Source organism: Rhinolophus ferrumequinum, chromosome 21, assembly GCF_004115265.2.
Source record: "Rhinolophus ferrumequinum isolate MPI-CBG mRhiFer1 chromosome 21, mRhiFer1_v1.p, whole genome shotgun sequence".
Classification (NCBI taxonomy): domain Eukaryota; kingdom Metazoa; phylum Chordata; class Mammalia; order Chiroptera; family Rhinolophidae; genus Rhinolophus; species Rhinolophus ferrumequinum.
Genome location: NC_046304.1, coordinates 575,207 through 597,168, shown reverse-complemented (window position 1 = coordinate 597,168; position 21,962 = coordinate 575,207). Strand labels below are relative to the sequence as shown.

The 21,962-nt window shown below is 47.4% G+C and overlaps 1 protein-coding gene across 3 annotated transcripts in view; it reads right to left on the bottom strand.

The window, feature by feature from the left end:
• TOP3A (DNA topoisomerase III alpha) overlaps positions 1-21,962 on the bottom strand; it is a 29,360-nt gene that overhangs the window by 3,007 nt on the left and 4,391 nt on the right. The window contains exons 2-18 of one of the 3 annotated variants that reach the window (XM_033089276.1): positions 19,440-19,614; positions 18,266-18,325; positions 17,275-17,348; positions 16,109-16,184; positions 15,269-15,377; positions 13,789-13,932; positions 13,472-13,642; positions 13,098-13,198; positions 11,813-11,887; positions 9,311-9,393; positions 8,173-8,380; positions 6,523-6,708; positions 6,198-6,327; positions 3,336-3,449; positions 3,068-3,233; positions 2,129-2,272; positions 89-211 (exon numbers count right to left, since the gene is read on the bottom strand). In XM_033089276.1, the coding sequence (XP_032945167.1) occupies positions 89-211; positions 2,129-2,272; positions 3,068-3,233; positions 3,336-3,449; positions 6,198-6,327; positions 6,523-6,708; positions 8,173-8,380; positions 9,311-9,393; positions 11,813-11,887; positions 13,098-13,198; positions 13,472-13,642; positions 13,789-13,932; positions 15,269-15,377; positions 16,109-16,184; positions 17,275-17,348; positions 18,266-18,325; positions 19,440-19,457 (1,982 nt within the window). In that variant the 5' untranslated portion in view covers positions 19,458-19,614. The remainder of the gene's footprint in view (positions 1-88; positions 212-2,128; positions 2,273-3,067; positions 3,234-3,335; positions 3,450-6,197; positions 6,328-6,522; positions 6,709-8,172; positions 8,381-9,310; positions 9,394-11,812; positions 11,888-13,097; positions 13,199-13,471; positions 13,643-13,788; positions 13,933-15,268; positions 15,378-16,108; positions 16,185-17,274; positions 17,349-18,265; positions 18,326-19,439; positions 19,615-21,962) is intronic. The other 2 variants (XM_033089275.1, XM_033089277.1) reach the window with 2 other exon arrangements.

Below are 21,962 nucleotides of genomic sequence, written 5' to 3'. Positions count from 1 at the left end.
CCTGCTGAGCCGGCTGCTGCTGAGCACAGCGGACACCCTCTCCAGGTCCTAGGAATTCCAGTCCCAGCTGACTCAGCACCCAGCTCACCTGTAGACAGGGTGTGGCTGACACACTGGACACACACTCCCATCCCTGCTGGCCTCCAGCACCGACTCAGGGAACCATACGGCCGATCGACATTCCGGGAAACCCGTGCAGCTGAGGTAGAACCTGCAGATCACGGGGACCAGGGGGAGGCAGGAGCCAACATCAGGCCACGGGAAGCAGGGGCAACAGTCCTAGGCTGTCGCCCATCTGGCAAAGCAAGTTTTCTTCAGCTGATTAAAGACATTCATTTTTCTGGAGGACACTTAAATGGATCCAGTCACAGTAATGAATGACTTAGAAGAACTGGCCTGCATTTATTTCTCACCTCCCTAAGAAAGTGAAACGGCTACAGCTGACTCTGCTCTCTGCTTAGAAACAGCCAACCCACTACCAACACCCGGAACATGCACTGCCGAGTCCCGAGGGTTCTGCTCAGGCCCCGTGCTGAGAGCTGCCTCACCTCTTCCTCGTGGCATCCTCCGCTTACACTGGAGCAAACTGAGGCTTGGAGCAGTCTGGAAACCTGCTCCAGGATGCACAGGAACTAGAACCTGTGCCAGGACTAGAACCTGGGCGCCAGGACTAGAACCCTGTCTGTGATGAAAGAGCCTTTACTCTCAGCACCTGCAGCACACCTGTCTTGGCCAGCGTTTCCGGACGCCTCTCAGGCATGAACCTTTAGGACTGGACTAGCCAACACGCACACAGTTTACAATGCCCTTTGAGCGCGCCTGCGTGATGACTGGACCAGGAAAGACAAATCCCAAATCCCAATGATTCAAACAGCAAATCCAAAACCCCACAAATTCAGATAAACCCTGGAGTGGTAAATCTCACAAGACAGACCTAAGACCCACCTGCGTGACTCAAGAATGTAGAGAACTCAGAGCTAACACAAAAGCAAGTAGTCCCCATCCATCCCAGTGGTTACTAGTCCACTTACCCACTGGTGGCAGAGAAAAACCCACCGATAGCATTTACTACGCACCGATACGGCATCAGCACTGGCTAAGCCACATGTTTGTGGGCCCTGACACGGATGCCAGCTTGGGGCCATTAGCCCTGCTTTCTGAGAGCCAGGAGACAGCCTGTGACGTCGCCACACGGGGTGAGCAATGCTGCCGCCTGAGGGGCCAGCACACTGCTGTGAAGACCGGGGTTTAAACTGCCCCTTTCCTGCTCCCCGGGACTTCCTGCTATGGACAAACTGCCTCAGCCCCCTAAGCCTTTGTTTTCACTCCTTAGAAACACCTGCCCTGAAGGGTCGCGATGGAGTCAAATGACATAATGCCTGGCGAGCACCTTGCATCACGCCAGCCACAGGATGACTAGCAAGCAACGATGACTGCCACCCCACGCCACACTCCTGCCGCGGACTTCCCCCGGCCCTGGGCCGCGCTGCACAGCCAGGCCAGGCCGGGCACCCCGAGCTCCGGGCGAACTGCCCACTCTGAACTCTTGCACTAAACGGGAAGAGGGGTTCGACACGTTCAGACCCAATTCAGCAAAACCAGGAGAGAAGCAAAGCAGTATTACCGAGTATTTCTAATGTACGCGGCTCTGTGCTATATCCCTGCCCCTTTCACGGAATCCTCACCTTTCCACAGCACCACCGCCCTGAGTATATGAAAGAGAAAATTGGGGCTCAGAGTAGTAAGTACCCCACTTTGAGGCACAAAAGCTTATTATGTGCCAGAAGTGGGATTTGAACCCAGACCCCCCGGGTCTGAAGCTCCTGCTTCTCCACCATTCTCCACACACTGGATGAGTGAGTGCTTTCCACAGGGGACAGAAGCCCCACCACCAGCCGGGCGCCCCTCTCCTCAGAATCCCATAGCACTTCACGCCTCCAAGACCAGCTCCCAGGAGGCTACCAGTGTAGCTCCAGCCCAGTCTGGGGGCTGCCCACAGCAGGCTGCCTTTAAATAACGACCCAGAAATGAAACAATGGGGCCTGGCCGTGCTGGGTGAGCAACGGGGCGGGGAGGGGGGGCGGAGGGGGGTGGGGGAGGCGGGAGGGGGGCGCAGGCCGGCACTGACCCGCCGCTCTTCTTCGTCTTGAGGACCATGTCCTTGTTGCATTGGGGGCACTTCTTGATAGGCTCCGGCACCGACGGGTAGATGGCTTCTTGCTGGGCCACCTCTGCCCCTTCCCCAAAGTACTGGGACAAGGCGTCGTCCAACCTGAAGAAACAGCAAAGCATTTGCAACATTCTTCTGTGCACACAACATGTGTGTGACCTGGGGAACCGGCTGCTTGGGCAGCCACAGGACGGAGGCAGACAGAGAACTGTGCTGGCCAACCCCCCTGGCTCCTCTGAGCCCAGGCAGCTCCCAGGAGGGATCCAGCCACAGGGCAGGTACTGGCTTCACATCACACAAAACCACACAAGGTCCATGCACACACTCCAGAAGTGTCTGTCTGGGTTTAAGTATAAACCAGAGCATGCATTTTTCAAAACTGCCATAGGGTAGGAAATATTTATAACAAAACGCACACATGCTGCTTGCTACATGGCCACCTCCAAATACGCCCCAGAACAGACGGTCGCACACCAGCACCTGGGTTTTCTATGAGTGTGCTGTCTACTAATTCAAGACAATCAAAATCAAGAGAATGGCACTCTAAAGCCAAGGGCTCAGAACAGCAGGTCCCAGTCGTTTCGGTTTCTTGTCTCTACCTGGGCAAGGCTCTATGGAAAGGAACCAACAAAACTCAGGAGGAAAACCTGAAGTGGAAGAAGAACTATATGTGGACAGCCCTGCCAGGTAACAGGGCCACTCGTGAAGATGAGCTGGCCTGGTGGGGATTTAACAGCCTAAAGGGCGGGGCTTATGAGGACGAGAATGTCCACAGCTTATCTCCATGTCTACACCACGTTTCTGCTGAATGACCGCAAACTCCCACTTAGGGAAATGTCAGGGCCGAGGCCGCAGAACTGACCACCACGTGTGCAGGGCAGAGGGCTTGGCACTCACTTCTTAGCTTTAGCCACTGCTTCAATGAAAACCTGCTTGTATTTCTGGATCTGCTGCCTTAAAACCACAGATTTATCCTTCTTCCCCTCACAGATCAGCTTCAGATCGGCTTCCAGCTCAGCCCGGAGGTCAGGCTTAGACATCTCGTAGCCCATGGAGTCATAACCTACAGGGAAGACCAACGTGCTGTGAGGCCCCAGACAGCACCGCCCCGGGCTCCGGCCACGTGGCTCCCGCAGCCGCCCGCCGCCAGCTCCCTCCTCCTCACCTTCCACGAGTCCCATGCCCAGATGCCCAGGGAGAAACCGCCTGTCTGGCGTAAGCCCCACGTACATCCGGGCTTTGATGGTCTCGATGTGCTCCGCGTGGGTGGCGTCAGTACCTGGAGGCCACTGCCGGTTACTCAGGGTCATCCAGACCTCCTCCCACCTGTCCCGCAGGCCCCTTCCCCCGCCTGCGTTTCCCATTCTCGGTCAGACACCCCCATTCTCTCCCAGCCCATGCAGAAACCACCACGGCCCCTCCGCTCTCCCTCACATCTGCTTGCTCACTAAGGCTGCCGACCTCAGCTCTGAGGTCGTCTTTCTCCTCAGTTCCGTGAGTCAGAGCCACGGCCAGAGCCCACAGCGTCTCATCTCATCGTTACGTCCTCAGCCTCCCAGTTTCTGCTCGTCCTCCACCCACCCCGATCTTTATGGTGTGGCCATAGGGATCTTTTCAAACAGCTCTGCCATCAAGGAAACGCGCACCAAAACCACAAGGAAATATCATTTCATGCCCACTCGGATGGGTGTAATAAAAAGGACGGATAATAACAAATGTTGGCAAGGATACGGAGAAACTGGGACCCTCATAGGCTGCTGGACGAATGCAAAATGGAGCAACTGCTGTGGAAAAGTCTGGCGGTTCCTCAAAAGATTAAACAGAGTCACCATGTGATCCAGCAATTCTACTCCTAGGTATCTACTCACGAGAACCGAAAACATGTCTACACAAAAAATTGTACACAAAGGTTACGGAAGCATACTCATGATAGCCCCAAAACGGAAACAACCCAAACGTCCACCAATGAGAAGACAACAACTGATAAACAAGATGTGGACCAGTATCCGGTAATAAAAAGGAACAAAGTGCTGACCATGCTACAGCACAGATACATGTTACAGCTCAGCTTGAAAACGTGCTGAGTGAAACCAGTTAGTTACAAAAGGCCACATGTTGCACAACTCCCTCATACATTTATAGGAAATGTCGACAACGGGCAAATCAATGGAGTCAGGAAGGTCAGTGGCCGCCCGCCCATGGCTGGCGGAGACCAGAGAGAAGGGCGATGGGGAGGGACTGCGGTGGGCATGGGGTTCTTTCGGACGTGATGAGAATGTTCTAAACCTGAGTTGTAGTGATGGCTGCACAATTTTGTGAACACACTAAACACGGACTTGTCCGTCTTAAGCAATGAATTCTGTATGTGAATTACGTGCCAATAAACCCATGAACATTTTGTAAAAATGTGTCTCTCTGTCATTCCTTTCCTCAGGAATCTTAGAAATGGCTCTCTGCTGACCACAGGCCAATGCCCATGCCTGGCATGGCTCAAATCATCTTTCTGGCCTCATTTCTGTGAGTCCCCCAGGCCGGGCGGCACGTGCTTTCCTGCCCGCGCCCTTCCTCAGGCCCTGCCTGCACTGCTGGGCTTGCCTCCATTCATTAGGAGTTCTTACGATGAGGTTTTCAGGCCCCTCCCTGCCTGACCCCGCAGAACCCATCGCATCGCAGCTAATGGTCTGCTTTGACTCTCCCGCTAGACAAGCCCTGGAAGGGAAGGCCTAGGCCCTCTCCTCTCTGGGTCGCCAGGGCCTAGGCCTCACACATTCTTAATGAGCAAATCACGGAACGAAAACTACCTGTAATTTCACCTAAATGTACGGGCTTTCTGGAGGTCCAGCTGGGAGAACGTCTTCCTAGGTTACAGAACTACAAACCTCACTTGGTAGCGAGGCAGATGCGCAGGGAGCTGACCGCCCCCTTCAGCCACTTCCCTCACCATCGTGCACGGTCCTACTGGACTAGGCTCACCACAGACAATCCTCAGAGTTGTGGTGACAAATGACAAGGGGCAGCAGGTTAGGCACAAGAGAGCCACCTGGAAAGCTTGGGATATGGGACTTAGTGAGCAAAACAATTCTGGTCTAGCTTAAAAAAAACACAGACACAAAAAACCCCACCTAATTTCTATTTCTTAAACAATTATGGGAAATGCTTTAACAAAAATCTAAGAACATCGCCACCCATGGCTAATAGCGGGTGGCAAACTGAGACCCCACACGGCCCTGGCATGTAGGGAGTAAGTCAGGGCAGCCCAGGGGGAGCCATCTCGACAGGAGGTGGCTGCCGCTCCAATCCAAATAACTGTCGATGTGGGAGTGAAGGCCCAAGTGCCAGAACGCCAGATAGTTTAAAAAGTGAAAAGGCAGATTTTTATGTGGAATCGCTCGTTTTAAATGTTGGTACCTTATTCAAAATAAAACAAGAACAGCAATTCCCTGTGTGGGCCAAAAATATCGACTCTGCTGACAGCGCCTGCTCCCGGTTAAGACCTCTGAGTTATGGGAAATGTCTGTTTTTACATGTATCCCTCGTTTTATTGGCTTCACAGATACTGCATTTTCATCAACATCAAGGCAAGACCCCCACCAGTAAAAACATTACGACTTTCTGGAGGCTCAGAGGTGGTTTGCATTTTTTAGCAATAAAGTATTTTTAAATTAAGGTACGTACACTGTTTTTGTCCAACATAATGCTACCGCATGCGTAACAGACTATAGTACAAACATACTTTTCTACATGCTGGGAAACCCAAAGTCTGCGTGACTCACTTCATGGCCCTGGTCTGGAACCACACCCACGGTACCTCGGAGCTGTGCCTGCACGTGGATGGTGCAGAGCCGTGGTTCAGAGCATTGAGTGCGGAGTTATTGTGACCTAGCTTGTAGTAACTTGCACACTTTGTGATCTTAGGTTAAGTTCTTAACTTCTCTAAGCCTCACTTCAGCTATAAAGTGGGAATGAAACCCACATTAGAGGTGCTGTGCTCCAGAGCCGCCAGTTACCATGACAACGAGCTACTGACCAATGCCATGCTTTTCCATGAGGGCAATGAGGTCGGCTTCGGTGAGCAGCTGGGGGGGACTGGTCTCCCCATCCACCATCTCCACAGTGCTGGGCTGAAAGCGGGAGCCTCTCTCATACACAGGAAGGGTCTACAGAGAGCAGCAGAAGCGTCAGTCAAATCCCTGTGCCATGGCGCTCGGGCAAAAGACAACTTCCAGTTCAGAGAACATGCCCTGCTCCATCCGATGGCACTCGGGTTGGGAACACGACTGTGTTCCCCTCGCCCTGGGGCCCACGGGATGAGACATGGACTCTGACCTCTGACTGCACCTACGATTCATCACCTTGTCACCCCAGCGGTCGTATGGGTACACGTCCAGATAATTCCGGGCCAGAATCACGAGGCCATGGGCCACAAAGCGTTCCTGAGCGATGTCAATCTCCACGGTGGTCTCCTGCCCCTGAGCATCCTGGGAGCAGCAAGCCAGGAAATGGCGAACGATAAACTCGTAGAGTCGCTGCTCATCTCCCTGTGAAGAAAAGAAGAGTCTGAAACTCCCGCCAGAGCATCACCACTCCAGGATCCCAGCAGCATCGGTAGGTGAACCTGGTTTAGGCCGCCTTTCAGCCTAAAGTTGTGCAGAGCAGGGCACATTGCTCCTGGAGCCCCCGCACTGGAGTGGGGTGCCAGGCAAATCCATTGCGTGCGTATGGGTCCAGGCTAAGAAACATCCCAAGTCCAATCAGGCAAAGGGAAGCAAGGGAGTACTCTTGCCCTGAAGAGTGATTCTTTGGACATAACCCCACCTACGCAGAAAACAAGGCGAGCGCAGGAGAAGTGAAGACCCCCTTGCGTGTAAGACACACAGTGACGATGCCCCTGGCAGCCTTACACCAGCTCCCTGAGCACAGGGTTCACAGCGATTTCCTACCAATTCAGACATCAAGCACTTGGTGAGGCTCAACCCATCAAAAGCCCGGAAGATGTTCATACTTATACCCACTCATTCTCCTTCGAGAATGTATTCAAAGGAAGTACTGAGAGATCCGCACTGATATTTATGTATATAAATGTTAACTTTAGTACATCAAGTATCAAAAAGTTGCAAACAATCCTTCAAAAAGGGATTTGGCAAAACAAATTCTGGCACATCTATGCAATCCTTAAGTACCACACTTTAAAATAGTTCAGCATATGGGGAAACACTCATGATGTAAAATGGAAAAAGTAGTTTACGAAACTAAAGTTATAATTTTATTGTAAGAATTGTATATACATACATAGAAAAAAAGGTGGTTTTCAGTAGGAGGTGAGATTACAGGCAATTTTTATCTTCCTTACAATCTTTTACATTTTCTAAATTGTCTAAAATAAACATGTATTACTTTCAAAATCAGAAATAATAACATACATAATTAAAAGAAGGAAAAAAAGACCAAAATTTACTTAGCTTTGCAATAAGCCTGCAGATGTCAAAAAAGGCATAACTAGCTTGGGCCTCACTGAACTTATTCCCCAGCTGAGAAAAGTACTGAGACGTGGGACATGCTGAAGCACAGCTGAGTGTGACAGTCCTGCCGTGACAGGAGGATGATGTGGAAGTTTGGGGAAGGTGATGGAAACTGATCTTAAGAGGATGAATAGGGTTTTTCTAGTCGACAAGGGATGGAGAAGGTGGTTGTGTGGGGGCCGTGGAAGGGCGCCTAGTTAGGGTGTGCAGGAAGCGGCGAGGCAGCAGCGGGAGCTGACAGAGTAGGGACTTGGGTGGGGCTGGGGAGAGAGCAGAGCCCACCCTGGGCGTCTTTCATGGAAGCCAAGCAGAAGATTGCGAAATAGGAGAATTTCGACCCTGACACCTCTTTTCTGAAATGGAAGAGATATTTCAAAATCACTTAGTTCCTACAATAAGAGCCCACGGAGAACATTCAAATCCCACTACTGACCCCTCACTTCCCTCTGGGTTCCAGCAGGCAGCAGAGTCAGGGAAACCAACCTGTAAGCTGCTGGTGTATTTGGTGGGGTGGATGGGAGGGTGAGCTTGGTCAGACTTGTGCCCGTTACGAGGCGTGGGGGCACCCCGCTCTAGGATGCTCCGCGCAAAGGCCCCCCAACGTGGATCTGAGGTCTGCTGTTCCACCAGTGCTGTCAGGTTTAAGTCTTTGGGGAAAATGTTTGTTTCAGTTCTTGGATAGCTGATGTACCTAAAAGGCAGGCAAACAAACAGAGCAAGAAATTGGTCGATAAACAACCGAATTAGATTGAAAACCCCCAGTCACACCTGCAATAACCCATCTGATCCAGCCAACTCAACCGAAGACAACCTGGGTGACCTACGTTGAGAAAAGTTCTGAGCTGTGCCCCCCTCCCCTGCACACACACCCAAGGGGGTGAGAAGCAGCGGGATCTCCTGCTGGGACACGCAGAGAAGCCGAAGGACAAATGACAGGCAGCCGATAGTAGGGCACGCTCACTATAGCTCAGCTCTGCCGGCAGCTGCGCGGCCGCGCACACCCGGTGCTCGAGCGTCAGTCTGACAGTAACCCCAGGAGGAGCCCCACGGCCCTGACACCTGCAACAGTCTGTGCTTCTTCAAATACAGAAACAACAATGCTGCCCAGTAACCTAGAATGTGGTCCCTATGCCTAAGTGATCACTTTGTTAGCCCCTTAAACATGCTGAGACTGTCTGCATCCTGTTTGTCAGGCAAGTCTCTGAAACCCCGTATGTAGTTCACTTCCAGCACGTTCCAATGTGGACATTCCATAGGAAGCTGTGGTGTGTGGCCGCACACTGGTCCCTGGATGGCCCTGGGGTGATCCTGGCCCTCAAGGCTGATGTCTGACAGGCAAACAACTCGGATGGGTGCTGCCTGTCACCTGCCAGGGCCCCCGGGGGAGCTGCTGAGGGCTCAGGAGTGGGACTGGAGTGTACTCTATGGGCTCGGATTTTAGGAAAAAGTTTGAAATGCCTTTTCCATTATCAGAAAAAAGAAGTCAGTGTTAACATTTTCCTACTTCAGAGCTTGGGTGACATCTACCTAGACAGTTTGTATTTCCCCATAAGGTCTATTCTATAACATTTCAGGCTGATAAAGATGCACCAAATTCTATTCCCAAATGTGGAATATTTACCCTTGAGTGTAGAGCTTTTCAGCAATCCTCATGGTTTCTTTAGCATTTATTCTCAACTTTCGAGAAGCCAGCTTCTCAAGCTCCTGTGAAATGTGTCGACAGGCATGTCAGGGTACAGTGTGGGGGTCAGAGGGCTCCACACAACCACACCACCCATCGTCAGAACTGTCTGGCCCGTCACAGAGGGAGAAAGACTGTGCTGCAGACAGATTGCTGGGCCTGCCGGGCAGGGTCACATTCTACTCCAGTGCTTCTGACTGACCTGCAGAAGCAAGAATTACCCAGGATGCACGCAGATTCCTGGGCCCTGAGCACTAGGGATTCTGCCAGAGGAGGGCAGGCAAGGAGGCCGGAAAGCTGTCTTTTTTAACAGGCATCTGATACACTGCTTCTAACCCAGGCGGTCTGACAGCTACACCTCGGGAACACCATCTGGGCCCACCACTCCCTCTGGATATTGAATCCCATTCTTCCAGGCCTCCTGGGAGATAACTGCTATCCTTTCCCCTTGGTGACAAAAACCCTGGCGTTGGCTACATGTGAAAGCACATTTAACCAGGAGGAATAAAACACAGACGCCTTCTACAGGAATCCTTAACTCGCCCCTCCCCCACCCCACACACGTCACACTCAAGACTGCATGGCCCACCGGTGCCCGACTGCGTCTCAGCCTGCCGTTCTGCAGGGTCAACCGCCAGAGTTAGCCCCGACACGAATTATACCCTGGATTTTCCTGCAAAGCGGTGACTGGGAAGGGACATTCCTAATGTGGCTTACTCAGATGTGTCCCATGAGGGTGGCTCTTCTTGAGGTCAAAAAATTTGAGAAGCCCTGTTCTAGGGGAGGCTCATACAGCAGGTATTTAAAACGATGCTTACACAGATGATACAGAAACACTGAAAAAAAATACTTGGGTGGAAAAAACAAACTACTCCAATTATAACGCTGTAAAAAATAGGCATATGAAAAAAATAGGAAGAGAAAACACCAAGATTACATAAGTGTTGTCACGCAGTAGCCTAGCCGACTGTCCCCCCGTGTTTTTCGTTAAAGAAAGAAGAGTCTGTGAGACTGTGCCTTTTTGGGACTTTGTTTTATCATGATGTTTACACCTCATGTCTCTCTGTCTGGTCCCCAAAAGATGGTTTGCAGCCAAGGACGGGTAAGATTTCTCACGTGAGGAACAACCTAAGACAGATGGAACCGTGTGGGGTCTCCCAATGAGCTGCCTTGGAAGATCTGGGAGGGGGCCTTGCCTCCCCTTCCCCCTGCCTGGGAGAAGCCACTGCTGACTCTGGCTTTCCTCTCTCACCTGATTGTGAGAGAAGTCACGAGCGCGATAAAGATCACCTCTCTCCGCTTAGCTCAGCGGAACAGTTTCAACATGAGAGACTTGTACCCGGGGAGGTGCACACCTCACCTAAGTCACCATAGGGCTTTCTGCTCTGGCTGCTTGGGGACAGGGGTCACTGGCTTGATTCACTTCTGTGACATGATGGGTGAGTCTCACAGGCCGTGTGAGACACAACGCCACTTCCTCGTATGATTATCAATAAAAGCCACCCGGCGGTCCGATTCGGGGCTCCAGTCTCGTGTCAGGCTGTGAGAGTCCCTGGCTCTCTGAGATTTAACTGCATCAAGTCTCTGCTTCTTTCTTTCTTAAATTTTAACCTAACGCTGCCCCTTCTCGCTCCCTCACTGCCCATGTTGTGTTGGACGCAACACATAAGGATGGTGAGACGATGGGTGATTTATCTTCCTTTTTCTGCTTCTGAAACTCCACATAAAGCACTTACATTGCATTTATTAACTTAAAAAAAAAAATTCTGGGGCCAGCCCAGTGGCTCAGGCGGTTAGAGCTCCGTGCTCCTAACTCTGAAGGCTGCCGGTTCGATTCCCACATGGGCCAGTGGGCTCTCAACCACAAGGTTGCCAGTTCAACTCCTCGAGTCCTGCAAGGGATGGTGGGCTCCGCCCTCTGCAACTAAGATTGAACACGGCACCTTGGGCTGAGCTGCCGCTGAGCTCCCAGATGGCTCAGTTGGTTGGAGTGCATCCTCTCAACCACAAGGTTGCCGGTTCAACTCCCACAAGGGATGGTGGGCTGCGCCCCCTGCAACTAGAAATGGCAACTGAACCTAGAGCTGAGCTGCGCCCTCCACAGCTAAGACTGAAAGGACAACAACTTGAAGCTGAACTGCACCCTCCACAACTAAGATTGAAAGGACAACAACTTGACTTGGAAAAAAAGTCCTGGAAGTACACACTGTTCCTCAATAAAGTCCTGTTTCCTTTCCCCAATAAAATCTTTAAAAAAAAAAAAAAAAAAGAAAAAATCCTGAGGCCAAGCAGGCCATGTTCTGGGCTTTCTGTGTTTCCCAAACACATTCCTGTGTGGCCCTGTGAAGGGTTACACTTCCTGTCACTGAGCCAACATCCACGGCAGGGCCCTGGTGCGTAAAACAGGAAGTCAGGGGCTGGCACAATCCTTCCCACACATACCACAGTGTCCAAAGCTTGAGGCCTCCACTTGCTCTTTGCTTTACAGCTGACCTCCACCACGGTTGCCCTGGGATCCTAGAAAGCCAAGAAAAGCAGAGGCCACTTTCACCTGCTCTTCGTCTTCCCGCTTTCCGGCCTCCACTCCCCATTCCCAATCACACGCCCGCCAGCACAGGCCCCGCTGCAGCCGTGAGCGCCCCATGTAATGTTGGCCTGTAGCCCACAGTGGGGTGGACACCATCGCCACCTTCCCACGCAAACCAACTTCACGAGCCCTACGGTGCCTCCTCCGGAGCCTACGAAATGCCACAGCCTGTGTGTCTCCTTAGTGTCCTATCTTGCACGCTCAGTGTTACTATTTTTCTAAAATTCTTGATAATACAGAGTTAGAAACAGGAGAAATTATAGAATACGTGCTGGAGAACTCTAACCTTAAGACCAACTTCATACTTTTAAGAGACTTCAAATGCACGAAGAACTCAAGTGATTTGTTAATGAGAATATTTGTGTATCAAAATCCAAATTTCTTTCTCCAAATAGACTGGGACCAGGTGCTCAGAGTATCCCACCTACCACATCCTAGTCAAGCAACAAAAGGGGCAGGTCGTTCTGACTGAACAAATACATGCGCAGTATCACAGAGCTGCCAGCTAGTTCTGTGACCTTCAGGGTCAAAGGGTAGAGCAGTGGACAGATAGGGTAACTCCTGGGAGGCGGCGTGGTCTGCAGGAGCTGAAGTCAGACACACGGGACCCAGTCCATGACCTGTCCCTATGAGCTCTGCTGTGGCTGTGCAGTTCCCTCCCTCTCTAGCTTCCTCATCTGTAAAATGGGGAGAGCATCACCACCCACACAGGTACCATACGGACTAAGGGAAACGACATGTACACATAGACACATAGTGTCTAGTATGCAGCAGGTGCTCTATAGTCATTACTCTCCCTTAGCAAATGGACACTAAACCTGCCAGTGGACACAGCTGACTCATCAAACCCAGAGCACTGAGTTTTATTTAGGCTCCACTGTGTGCAGCTGCCACTGAGCCCCTGAGTGGCCAGACGGCTCAGTTGGTTGGAGCGCGTGCTCTCAACCACAAGGTTGCTGGTTCGACTCCCGCAAGGGATGATGGGCTGCGCCCCTTGAAACTAAGACTGAACATGGCATCTTGAGCTGAGCTGCTGTTGAGCTCCCGGATGGATGTCCTGGAAGTACACACTGTTCCCCAATAAAGTCCTGTTCCCATTCCCCAATAAAAATCTTAAAAAAGAAAAAAAAAATTTCTTACCTCCATGCATAGCTGATAGAGGACAAGACAAGCTGTGTGGTTAAAGAGACGATGCCTTTTCCAGTTAAATTCTACAATGCCATCTCTGTGGTCATGGGTTACTATTGGGAAACACAAACAGGAAGGACACGACTCAGAGGACCACATGGTACGACAGACATTAGAGACATTACAGTGAAAACCAAAGGAATAGGAAACAGAGAAGATCGCCGAGGAAACTTGGGTGGGTTCTGAGTGTTACAGTGGAGTAGGGTGAAGGGCAGCCAGACCAACAAAACCCCACACATTTAATTAGAGCCACTGAGGCCCCATGGTGCCCTCGCTTATTGCGGGGCCGTTAGGTTCCATATTATAAACAACTCCCCCAGCCCTACCTTTAATTTTGTGGAAGATTTCTGGTACAAAAGCCTGAATGGCTTTAAATCTCTCCACCACAAACCCCAGTGTTGGGAACTGGCAGCTGCCGTAACTGATCAGCTGCTCTGCCAACACCTCGGGGAAAATCTTTTGCAGCCTCAGAGTCTGGAACCTAGTGAAGGCAGCTCCTGGAAAGTGAGGACGGAAGGAAAGACGGAACAAGGAAATGAAGGTCAAAGCTAGCCACACATGTTGACACACAAACCTCAGTGTTGGGTCTAAGCCCACAATGGCCACGTGGGCCACCACAGGAGTCAGTCCGTGGGATCCTTACCGATCCTCAGATCCAGCTCCCGCCTCACGTCCACAGCGTCGCTCACTCTCTGATCAGGCTCAGTCAGGTTTTCACAGGCTGTCTTAACGGCTCGGGGTGTGATCTCAGAGAAACGGGCTCTCAGCACCTGCAGGGTGGGCTTTACTGTGGAACAGAAAGTGGCACCGAGGTCAAGCCCAAGTTACACTGCCCTGCCATCATCACTACCCTGCCTTTTCTTAAACCTTGAACGAAAGGTAAACCAGTTCAAGAAGTGCTCAGGTGTCTAATTTTACTGATTAGGTTAAATTAACAGTATGTTGTCTAAACGGGAAACTTCACTCTAACCACCACACTCAGTGTTGTCAGAAATGATGGTGGAGTAAATAAATAAATAAGTAATGGTGGAATAAATTTTTAGCTATCAACTAAAACTCTCTTGGTGAACATTTCCAGACATTAATCTCACTTGATCTCTTAGACCTTTTGGGAAAAGAAAACTGTTAATTAAAAGGTCCTACGGGGGAACTTCATGTCCTGTCATGGAAATAACAGACATATACACTATCCCTGAAAGTGAATGTATTTAAATTCTAGGAGTCATTATAGCTTCAGACACAAAAACACTTAGGGAAAATAGAAACCCCACACTGCGAAGCCCGAGACTGGCCTGCACGTTGCTTTGTCTACGTTACCTGAAATCATTAACCCTGTGAAGAGGCATTTCAGTTCAGTTCAAAAACCATGTACTAATATTGAGGCATTGTATAAAGAATATGCGATTAAAAAACAAATGGAATTTTGCACACCTGAAAATTATATACTGTTATTAACCAATGTTACCTAAATAAATTAATTTGGGGCAGCCGGTTAGCTCAGTTGGTTAGAGCGTGGTGCTCTTAACAACAAGGTTGCCGGTTCAATGCCCACATGGGCCACTGTGAGCTACACCCTCTACAACTAGATTGAAACAACTACTTGGCTTGAAGCTGATGGGTCCTGGAAATCCACACTTAAAATAAATAAAAAGTTAAAAAAAAAGTTTTTTTAATTTAAAAAAAGAGACAGTAAAAACAAAAAAACAAAACACATGGAACATTCTAGGATTATTCTTCATACTTTACACATGGTGTATACATTCTTTTGTATACATATCATTTTTAAAACCATCCAGTCCGTGTTCTGGAGGAGCTGCCAGTCTACTAGGACCTAACACCTATCAAGCCCTGGGCTACAGCATCTATGCCACTTGTCAGCTCATTTAGTTCTCACGCAGCCTCGGAACTGTGCCAGACGGGCCTGACTTTCCAGATGAGGAAGCCGAGATACCCCAGGGTTCAGTGACTCGCTCCAGGACACACAGCCAGTGAGACTGGCAGGTGGGTTCAGGAGGCAGAGCATACAGGGAGGAAGTCAGGCATAGCCACTCGTGCACAGGTGCAGGAGAACCATGTATTTTTGTGGACCCAAAGTACAGAAACGCAGAAGCGGCATCACTTACCAGCCTTGCACACGTGGATAACCTCAAACCCGATATTTTCACCTTCTCTGTCACAGTCGGTCCAGATCACCAGGACCTGGCACTGCCGACTCTCTCGTTCCAGAGTTTTCTGAAGTTCCCAGTGAGGAAAGAGCAGTGAGAACACGATTAGCAGAGCAATTACTTTATACCGCTACACTAAACAGATCTGACTGAACATTAACAATGTTCTTGAAATACGCTAATTTGGTGAGAAAGAGAACAGAGAAAACTTTTTTTTACCAGTCCTAAGGATGGTGAAGAAACTAGTACAATCCTCCAGCTTAGAATGACAAACCCATTTAATGAGCTTCTAGAAGACTCATTTAATAAAACTACACTAGCATGAAGGAACCTAAAACTCAGCTCCAACATATATGCATAATTCTAGTGGTTCTGGTTATGTTCTGGTTTAAAAAACTGAACCCTTGAGTTTCATGCCAACGTTTCCAGTTAGCAGGGAACTAACACAGGCCCAGACGGCGTGAGAACCCACAATTTCCTATCAAATGATCACGTGTACTTTGTAGTCTTCTCATCCTAACGAGGGGTGGGGTGCCAGTTACAATTAATAATTTAACAACACTTATTCTTAAAGTTCATTTCAACAACTACTATTCATAAAAAGGCTTACTTCAGTCCCTTGGCCACTTAGTTTAAATGGCTTCATTTATATAATGGGTGGGAATAATTTTTAAAATCATGGTACTTAGTTTGGTGGAAAACCTTATCTCTAAATTCCAATGCATTACAGAAATCATTCAGTTCAATTATTTTGTGGTTTTTCAACTCCAGTGCTATATGTCTCCCAAAAGAGCCTACCTTGATGTCTACAAAGTTCTCTGGGCAGTACTTTTCAATTTCTGCTTCAAAGAGGGCAAGGGGATTGCAGCTCTGCCTAAAAAAGAAATGAAAACAAAAAAAATCCCACCTCAGCCCATGATGGCAAGTCCTCCATTAATTAACGAGAAAAATTCACTCCTGAACACTCATGGATGGATCCCCAACAGCAATAGTCCCACATGAAAATGCCAGAGAATTAAAAGCAAGCCTCTGACCCTCTGCACAATGTACTTTCCACTTTCCATGACAATTAATAGAAACTGCTAAGGAGAAATTCTAGAACCCTTTCATGCATATACTGTTTCCCCGAAAATAAGACCTAGCCGGACAAGCAGTTCTAATGCATCTTTTGGAGCAAAACTTAATATAAGACCTGGTATTATATTATATTACATTACATTATATAAGACCCAGTTTTTTATATTATATTATATTATATTATATTATATTATATTATATTATATTATATTATATTATATTATATTATACCTGGTCTTATAATATAGTAAAATAAGACTGGGTCTTATATTAATTTTTGCTCCAAAAGACGCATTAGAGCTGATTATCCTTTTAGGTCTTATTTTCGGGGAAACATAGTATCTGCAATAGGATAAATGCAATCCAATGATTGCACGAAAAGTTCTGGCTATTTTGGGGAACACGACTAAAAGTAGCTGTTTATTCTAAACATATGGTAAAAATTCATGATGTCTTGGTCATTGCTAGGTCTGTATGGTTCGGATCCTCCAGAATTCACACGTTGGAATCCTAACAGCAAAGTGACGGTGTTAGAAGGTGGGACGTTTGGGAGGTGATGAGGTTATGGGGGTGGAGCCTCAGGAACGGGATGAGTGTGCTTATAAAAGAGACCCCACACAGCTCTCTCGACCCCCACCAGGTGAGGACGCAGCGGGAGGTCAGCAGTGTGCAATGGAAGGAGGCCATCACCCAGCTGCTGGCACTCTGATCTCCTGCCAGCCTTCAGAACTGCGAGAAATACAGTTGTTTAGAAACCACCCAGGCTATGGTATTTTGTTACAGCAGGATAAGTCATACGGTAAGACCAGCATGCCTCAAAATCCCTGTAATGTTTTATAACTTGCTGTAATAAATCTCAAAGTCCCTCCCCAAGGACTTGTACTGACCATTTGCGAAACCGCATCTGGAAATCATCAGCCAGCAAATGTCCAGAAACTGAAGTCATTATCATGGTAACATTCTGAATGATAACAAAATTCGAGTTAGTCTTTTAGCAATTAGCTTTTGCCCAATTGTTCAAATAAAAGGGAAAAACTTCTATTAAAGAAAAAAAAAGCAGTTGCAGGGGAAGGAGGAGGGAGGAACAGGTGGAGCACAGAGCGTTTTCAGGGCAGTGAAACGACTCTGTATGGTATTATCATGACGGATATGTTTATATACACATCTGTCCAAACCCACATATAGAACAACATGGAGCGAATCCTTATAAAACTACGGACTCTGGGTGATTATGATGTGTCAAGGTCAGTTCGTCAATTACAGCAAACGTACCCCTGTGCTGAGGGACGCTGGTAATGGGAGAGGCTGAGTGTGTGGGGCGGAGCGTATGTGGGAACTCTGTGTACCTTCCCTCAATTTTGCTGTGAACCTAAAATTGTTCTAAAAAATAAAGTTTATAAAAAAGAAAATAAAACAAAAACCAGTTGATTGGGAAGAAACAAACATAAATAAAACTCTTTGAAGCCAAAAGTCATAGTAAGACAATCACCATTCTAATTCTAGTCCCATGATGCTTTCTATAGCATTTCAAACTTCTTCAAATTATTGTACATTAGCTTCTTTCCTGTTATAAAGAGCTGAGATGGGACCACATGTTATTAAGAAGAGACTTCCTTATGAATGATAAAATGATTGCCTGTGACCAGGGATCTTTTGGTCACAACAACAGTTCTTAAAACACAGCGACATGTTCTACAATGGTCAGGCTAATTCTTCTTGATTCAACATTTCTAAAATACAGCAATTTACGGATGGTTTGTAGTAGTCGTCAGCTGCTCTTTTTTAGCCGTAACTAAAATCCCAGGGAACATACACCAAAATGGCACATGGGTCTAAAAGTACACTTCAGTTGCACGATGGAAATATTGTAGTACCTACCTGGCCGTACAGATGATAATCAAATTCATAGATCTTATTGAATTTAGAAAGTCCTTCCCTCTAGAAAACAAAAATAAAGGAAACACATAAATTTCATTAAAAAAAAAGATTCCTTAGCATAAAGATCAAGCAAAACCCTGCTAAGTGGGAATATTGAAACTGCAACAGTATTTCCTGTAGATAAAAACTACGGTAAATTTGAGGGACCAATAACACCATTAAGTGGTCCCTCAAAACAGTTTCAAGGATGTACTTGATAGTGTCCATGGAGTTCTCATGCTGGAAGGAAACCTCGAGATCAGCTAACACAACATCTTTTTGTAGATGAGAATGGACTTGTCTAAGGTCACATGATAAATTAATGGCTGAGGAAGGGTTAGGGCATAACTCCTTTGATGGTTTTCTCCTTCCCTGTCACACACTCCTGGCTATACAATTCTCCTTCCTGGCTATACAATTGCACCAGTAAACTGGCGACCATGGGCAAACCATTCATTTTCTGAACCTGTTTCTTCTTGAATAAAGTTATTTCTAACGTCCCTCTGGCTCTGAAGTACAGTAACACATGAAACCCAGTCAGGGCTGGAATCCAGTCTACACAGCACTACTTCAGCTGCACTCAGGGATGAATAAGATCCTCTCTAAGCAGGTAACACCTTCTTCCACAAAGGGGTTCAAGTATAGTTGACCCCTGGATAACGTAAGGGTTGGGGTGCTGAGCCCCCACAGTCAACAATCTGCGTATTACTTCTGACTCCCCCCGAACTTGACTACTAGTAGCTTACTGTTGACCAGTAGGCTTACTGATAACATAAACAGTTGATTAACATTTTGTATGTTATATATACAGAGGGTGCCAAAAAAATGTATACACGTTTTAAGAAAGGAAAAAGCTATTAAAATTACGCTGAATGGTAACCACTTTGAGCACCTCTTGTAACTGCAGAAGTCAAACATGACTTGTATTCACCTTTTGTTATCGGTATATATTGAGTATTACAATTTTAATACAGTTTTTTTCTTTCTTAAAATGTATATTTTTTTTGGCACCCTCTGTATATTATACACTACATTCTTACAGTAAAGCAAGCTAGAGGAAAGAAAATCCTATTAAGAAAACTGTAAGGACAATACATTTACAGTACAGTATGTATTTATTGAAAAAAAAACCCACGTGCTCGCGTGGACCCATGAAGTTCAAGCCTGTGTTGTTCACGGGTTAACTGCAGTTTGCATGTGAGTTTCCCACGAACACTGCGCCGACGTCAAGAGAAAGGCAAACTGGGAACTGGGGCCAAGAAAGACCAGTGTTGGCGAGATTCTCCCTCAGCCTCACAAACACAACTTTTCTGTGTGGAAGAACGTTGAATGAGGTTCTTTGAGGCATAATGGCAAATGTGAAAAGGGAATTTACTTTTAGTATCTGCTACTTTAGAGTTCACTGTTCTGATGATGCCAAGAAGAGAAACTCCCCTCTATAATCTCCAATTACTAGTGAAGCCCTTTTAGTACAGCAGCCCCCCCTTATGTTTGGGGAATACATTTTAAGACTCCCAGTGGATTCCGGAAACTTCAGATAATACTGAACCCTATACACACTGTTTTTTTCTTTACATACATACCTTTTCACTTAAAGGAAGCACTTTACAGCTTCTCTCCGGCATGTCCGAATTGCCCCATCACTACTCTTGCACTTTGGGGCCATTATGAAGCAACATAAGGGTGACCTGCACACGAGCACCGCGAGACCGTGACAGCACAGCTGCTAAGGAGACGCTGCTGAGCGGGAAGCCTATACAGCATGGTATGCTGGGCGAAGAAATGAGTCACGTCCCAGGCGGGATAGAGGGACAGCGCGAGATTTCACCATGCTACCAAAACAGTGCGCGATTTGAAACTTACGAATTGTTTATTTCTGGAATTTTCCATTTAATATTTTCAGACCATGGTTGACCACAGGTAAATGAAAACACTGAAAGCGAAACCTCGGATAAGCGAAGACTACTATAATGGAGAATAGAAATTGTCTTATCAATGGTTTCTACTTTTTTCCCTACTTCCTTTAAAGAAAGCATTGAGGGCTTCCCAAACAGAATCTTACATGGGGCCTGACACAACAAGGCTGAGGTGCCCTGGCTGCACAAGGCCGAGTCCGGCTAACATGACCTTGCCCCAGTCCAGCCCCAAGCGGCTCCTGAGGTGCATATCCACGGCCCCTTGGGTCTCTCGGGAACACAGTCTGAAAAACACTGTTCTAATCCTCTCTGGGTAAAGATTTGTCTAATAACGTGTGCAACCCCCGGTTCCGGCTCTCCCAGTCAGCCTCCTCTACCAATGGATAGTCTGGAGGATGTAAAATGTTTTTCCTGCTATTCCAAACTTTCCTCCCTGTAATTCCTGTCAGAGGACTGGATGCGATTGTGTGTGGTTCCACTGCTTGGGGGAGGTGCTCAGGTGCTCTGGGCTGCTCCCAAATTACAGCGGCGTTTTGGAGCCTAGAGAAAGAATAATCTAGTAGGTAGACCAAGAATGTAACTTCTGTGATCTCTGTTGCAGTGCTGGCCACTCTATTAAAAAAGGAAAAAAAAAGAGCCTAAGTCCCATCTTCTTTAAGCACTCTGGAGAAATTGATCCTATTGCTGCCACTGAACCTATAGCAGGGTTTCTTTTTTTAAGATTTCTCCTTCTGAATATAAAAATAAAACCATGAAAAAATTGTGCACACAGAGAAAAGTTCTCAAGGATCTGTGAGTTATCAGCGGTGGTTACTGCGGGTGGTGGGGATTACTTGATATACATATGTATTCTCTGACCTGTTCAAGTACTACGGTTTAAAAAAAAAAGAAAGATTCTATCACTTATTATTGAATTTCTTTCAAATATATACGTATATTACTTAAAATGTTTAAAAGTCTTTTCTATAATAGATGTCTAATAAATCTGCCATAAGAACATACAATTTATTTAACCCCTCTATTTCCATTGCTAGTTCTGGTTATTTCACTTCCTTGCTATTATAAAGCTGCAATGATCATCATTTGATTCTGACTTGTGTGTGTCTATGTGTCTTAGCACCTCTATCAGAATTTAAGTCCCTTAAAGGTAGGGATTACGACATTTGATGCGTATTTACCATTTGATTTTCATGAAGCAGGCTCTGTTTGGGGGATAAATAAGTGACTGGAACTGTCACTGTTGTTAGGGAGGTGACACACCATGGGAGAGATGGACAAACAGCTCGATACCTTGACCCATGAGGACCGCTATTAACAAGAGAGATGAAAATGAATCTGGAAACAGAAAAGGAAACAGACAGACACTTAGGAAAGACTTCACAAAAGAGGTTACATTTTAGGTTGTCTTTTGTTTTTCTTTCAAAAGATGAAGAGCTCATCAGGAGAAAAGAAGGAAATTATCATTCCAGGAAGAAGGGCCAAGATTTGTAAAAGCATGGTGAACTTTACCGCTTACACTCTCATTGTTTCACCATTCCTTTCCTTGCCATTCCCTCTGCTCCTACCCAAACCATCCCAAGGGTCTCGAGTTCAGGCCTCTGATCTCTCACAAGGGAAACTCCAACAGATGCCACCTTGACTCTAGGTTTCCACTCTCTTGAAATCCTCTGCTGCCAAAATGATTTATAAAATACAAATAGGACCTTGGTACTCCTCCACTTAAAACCTACATTGCTCATCTC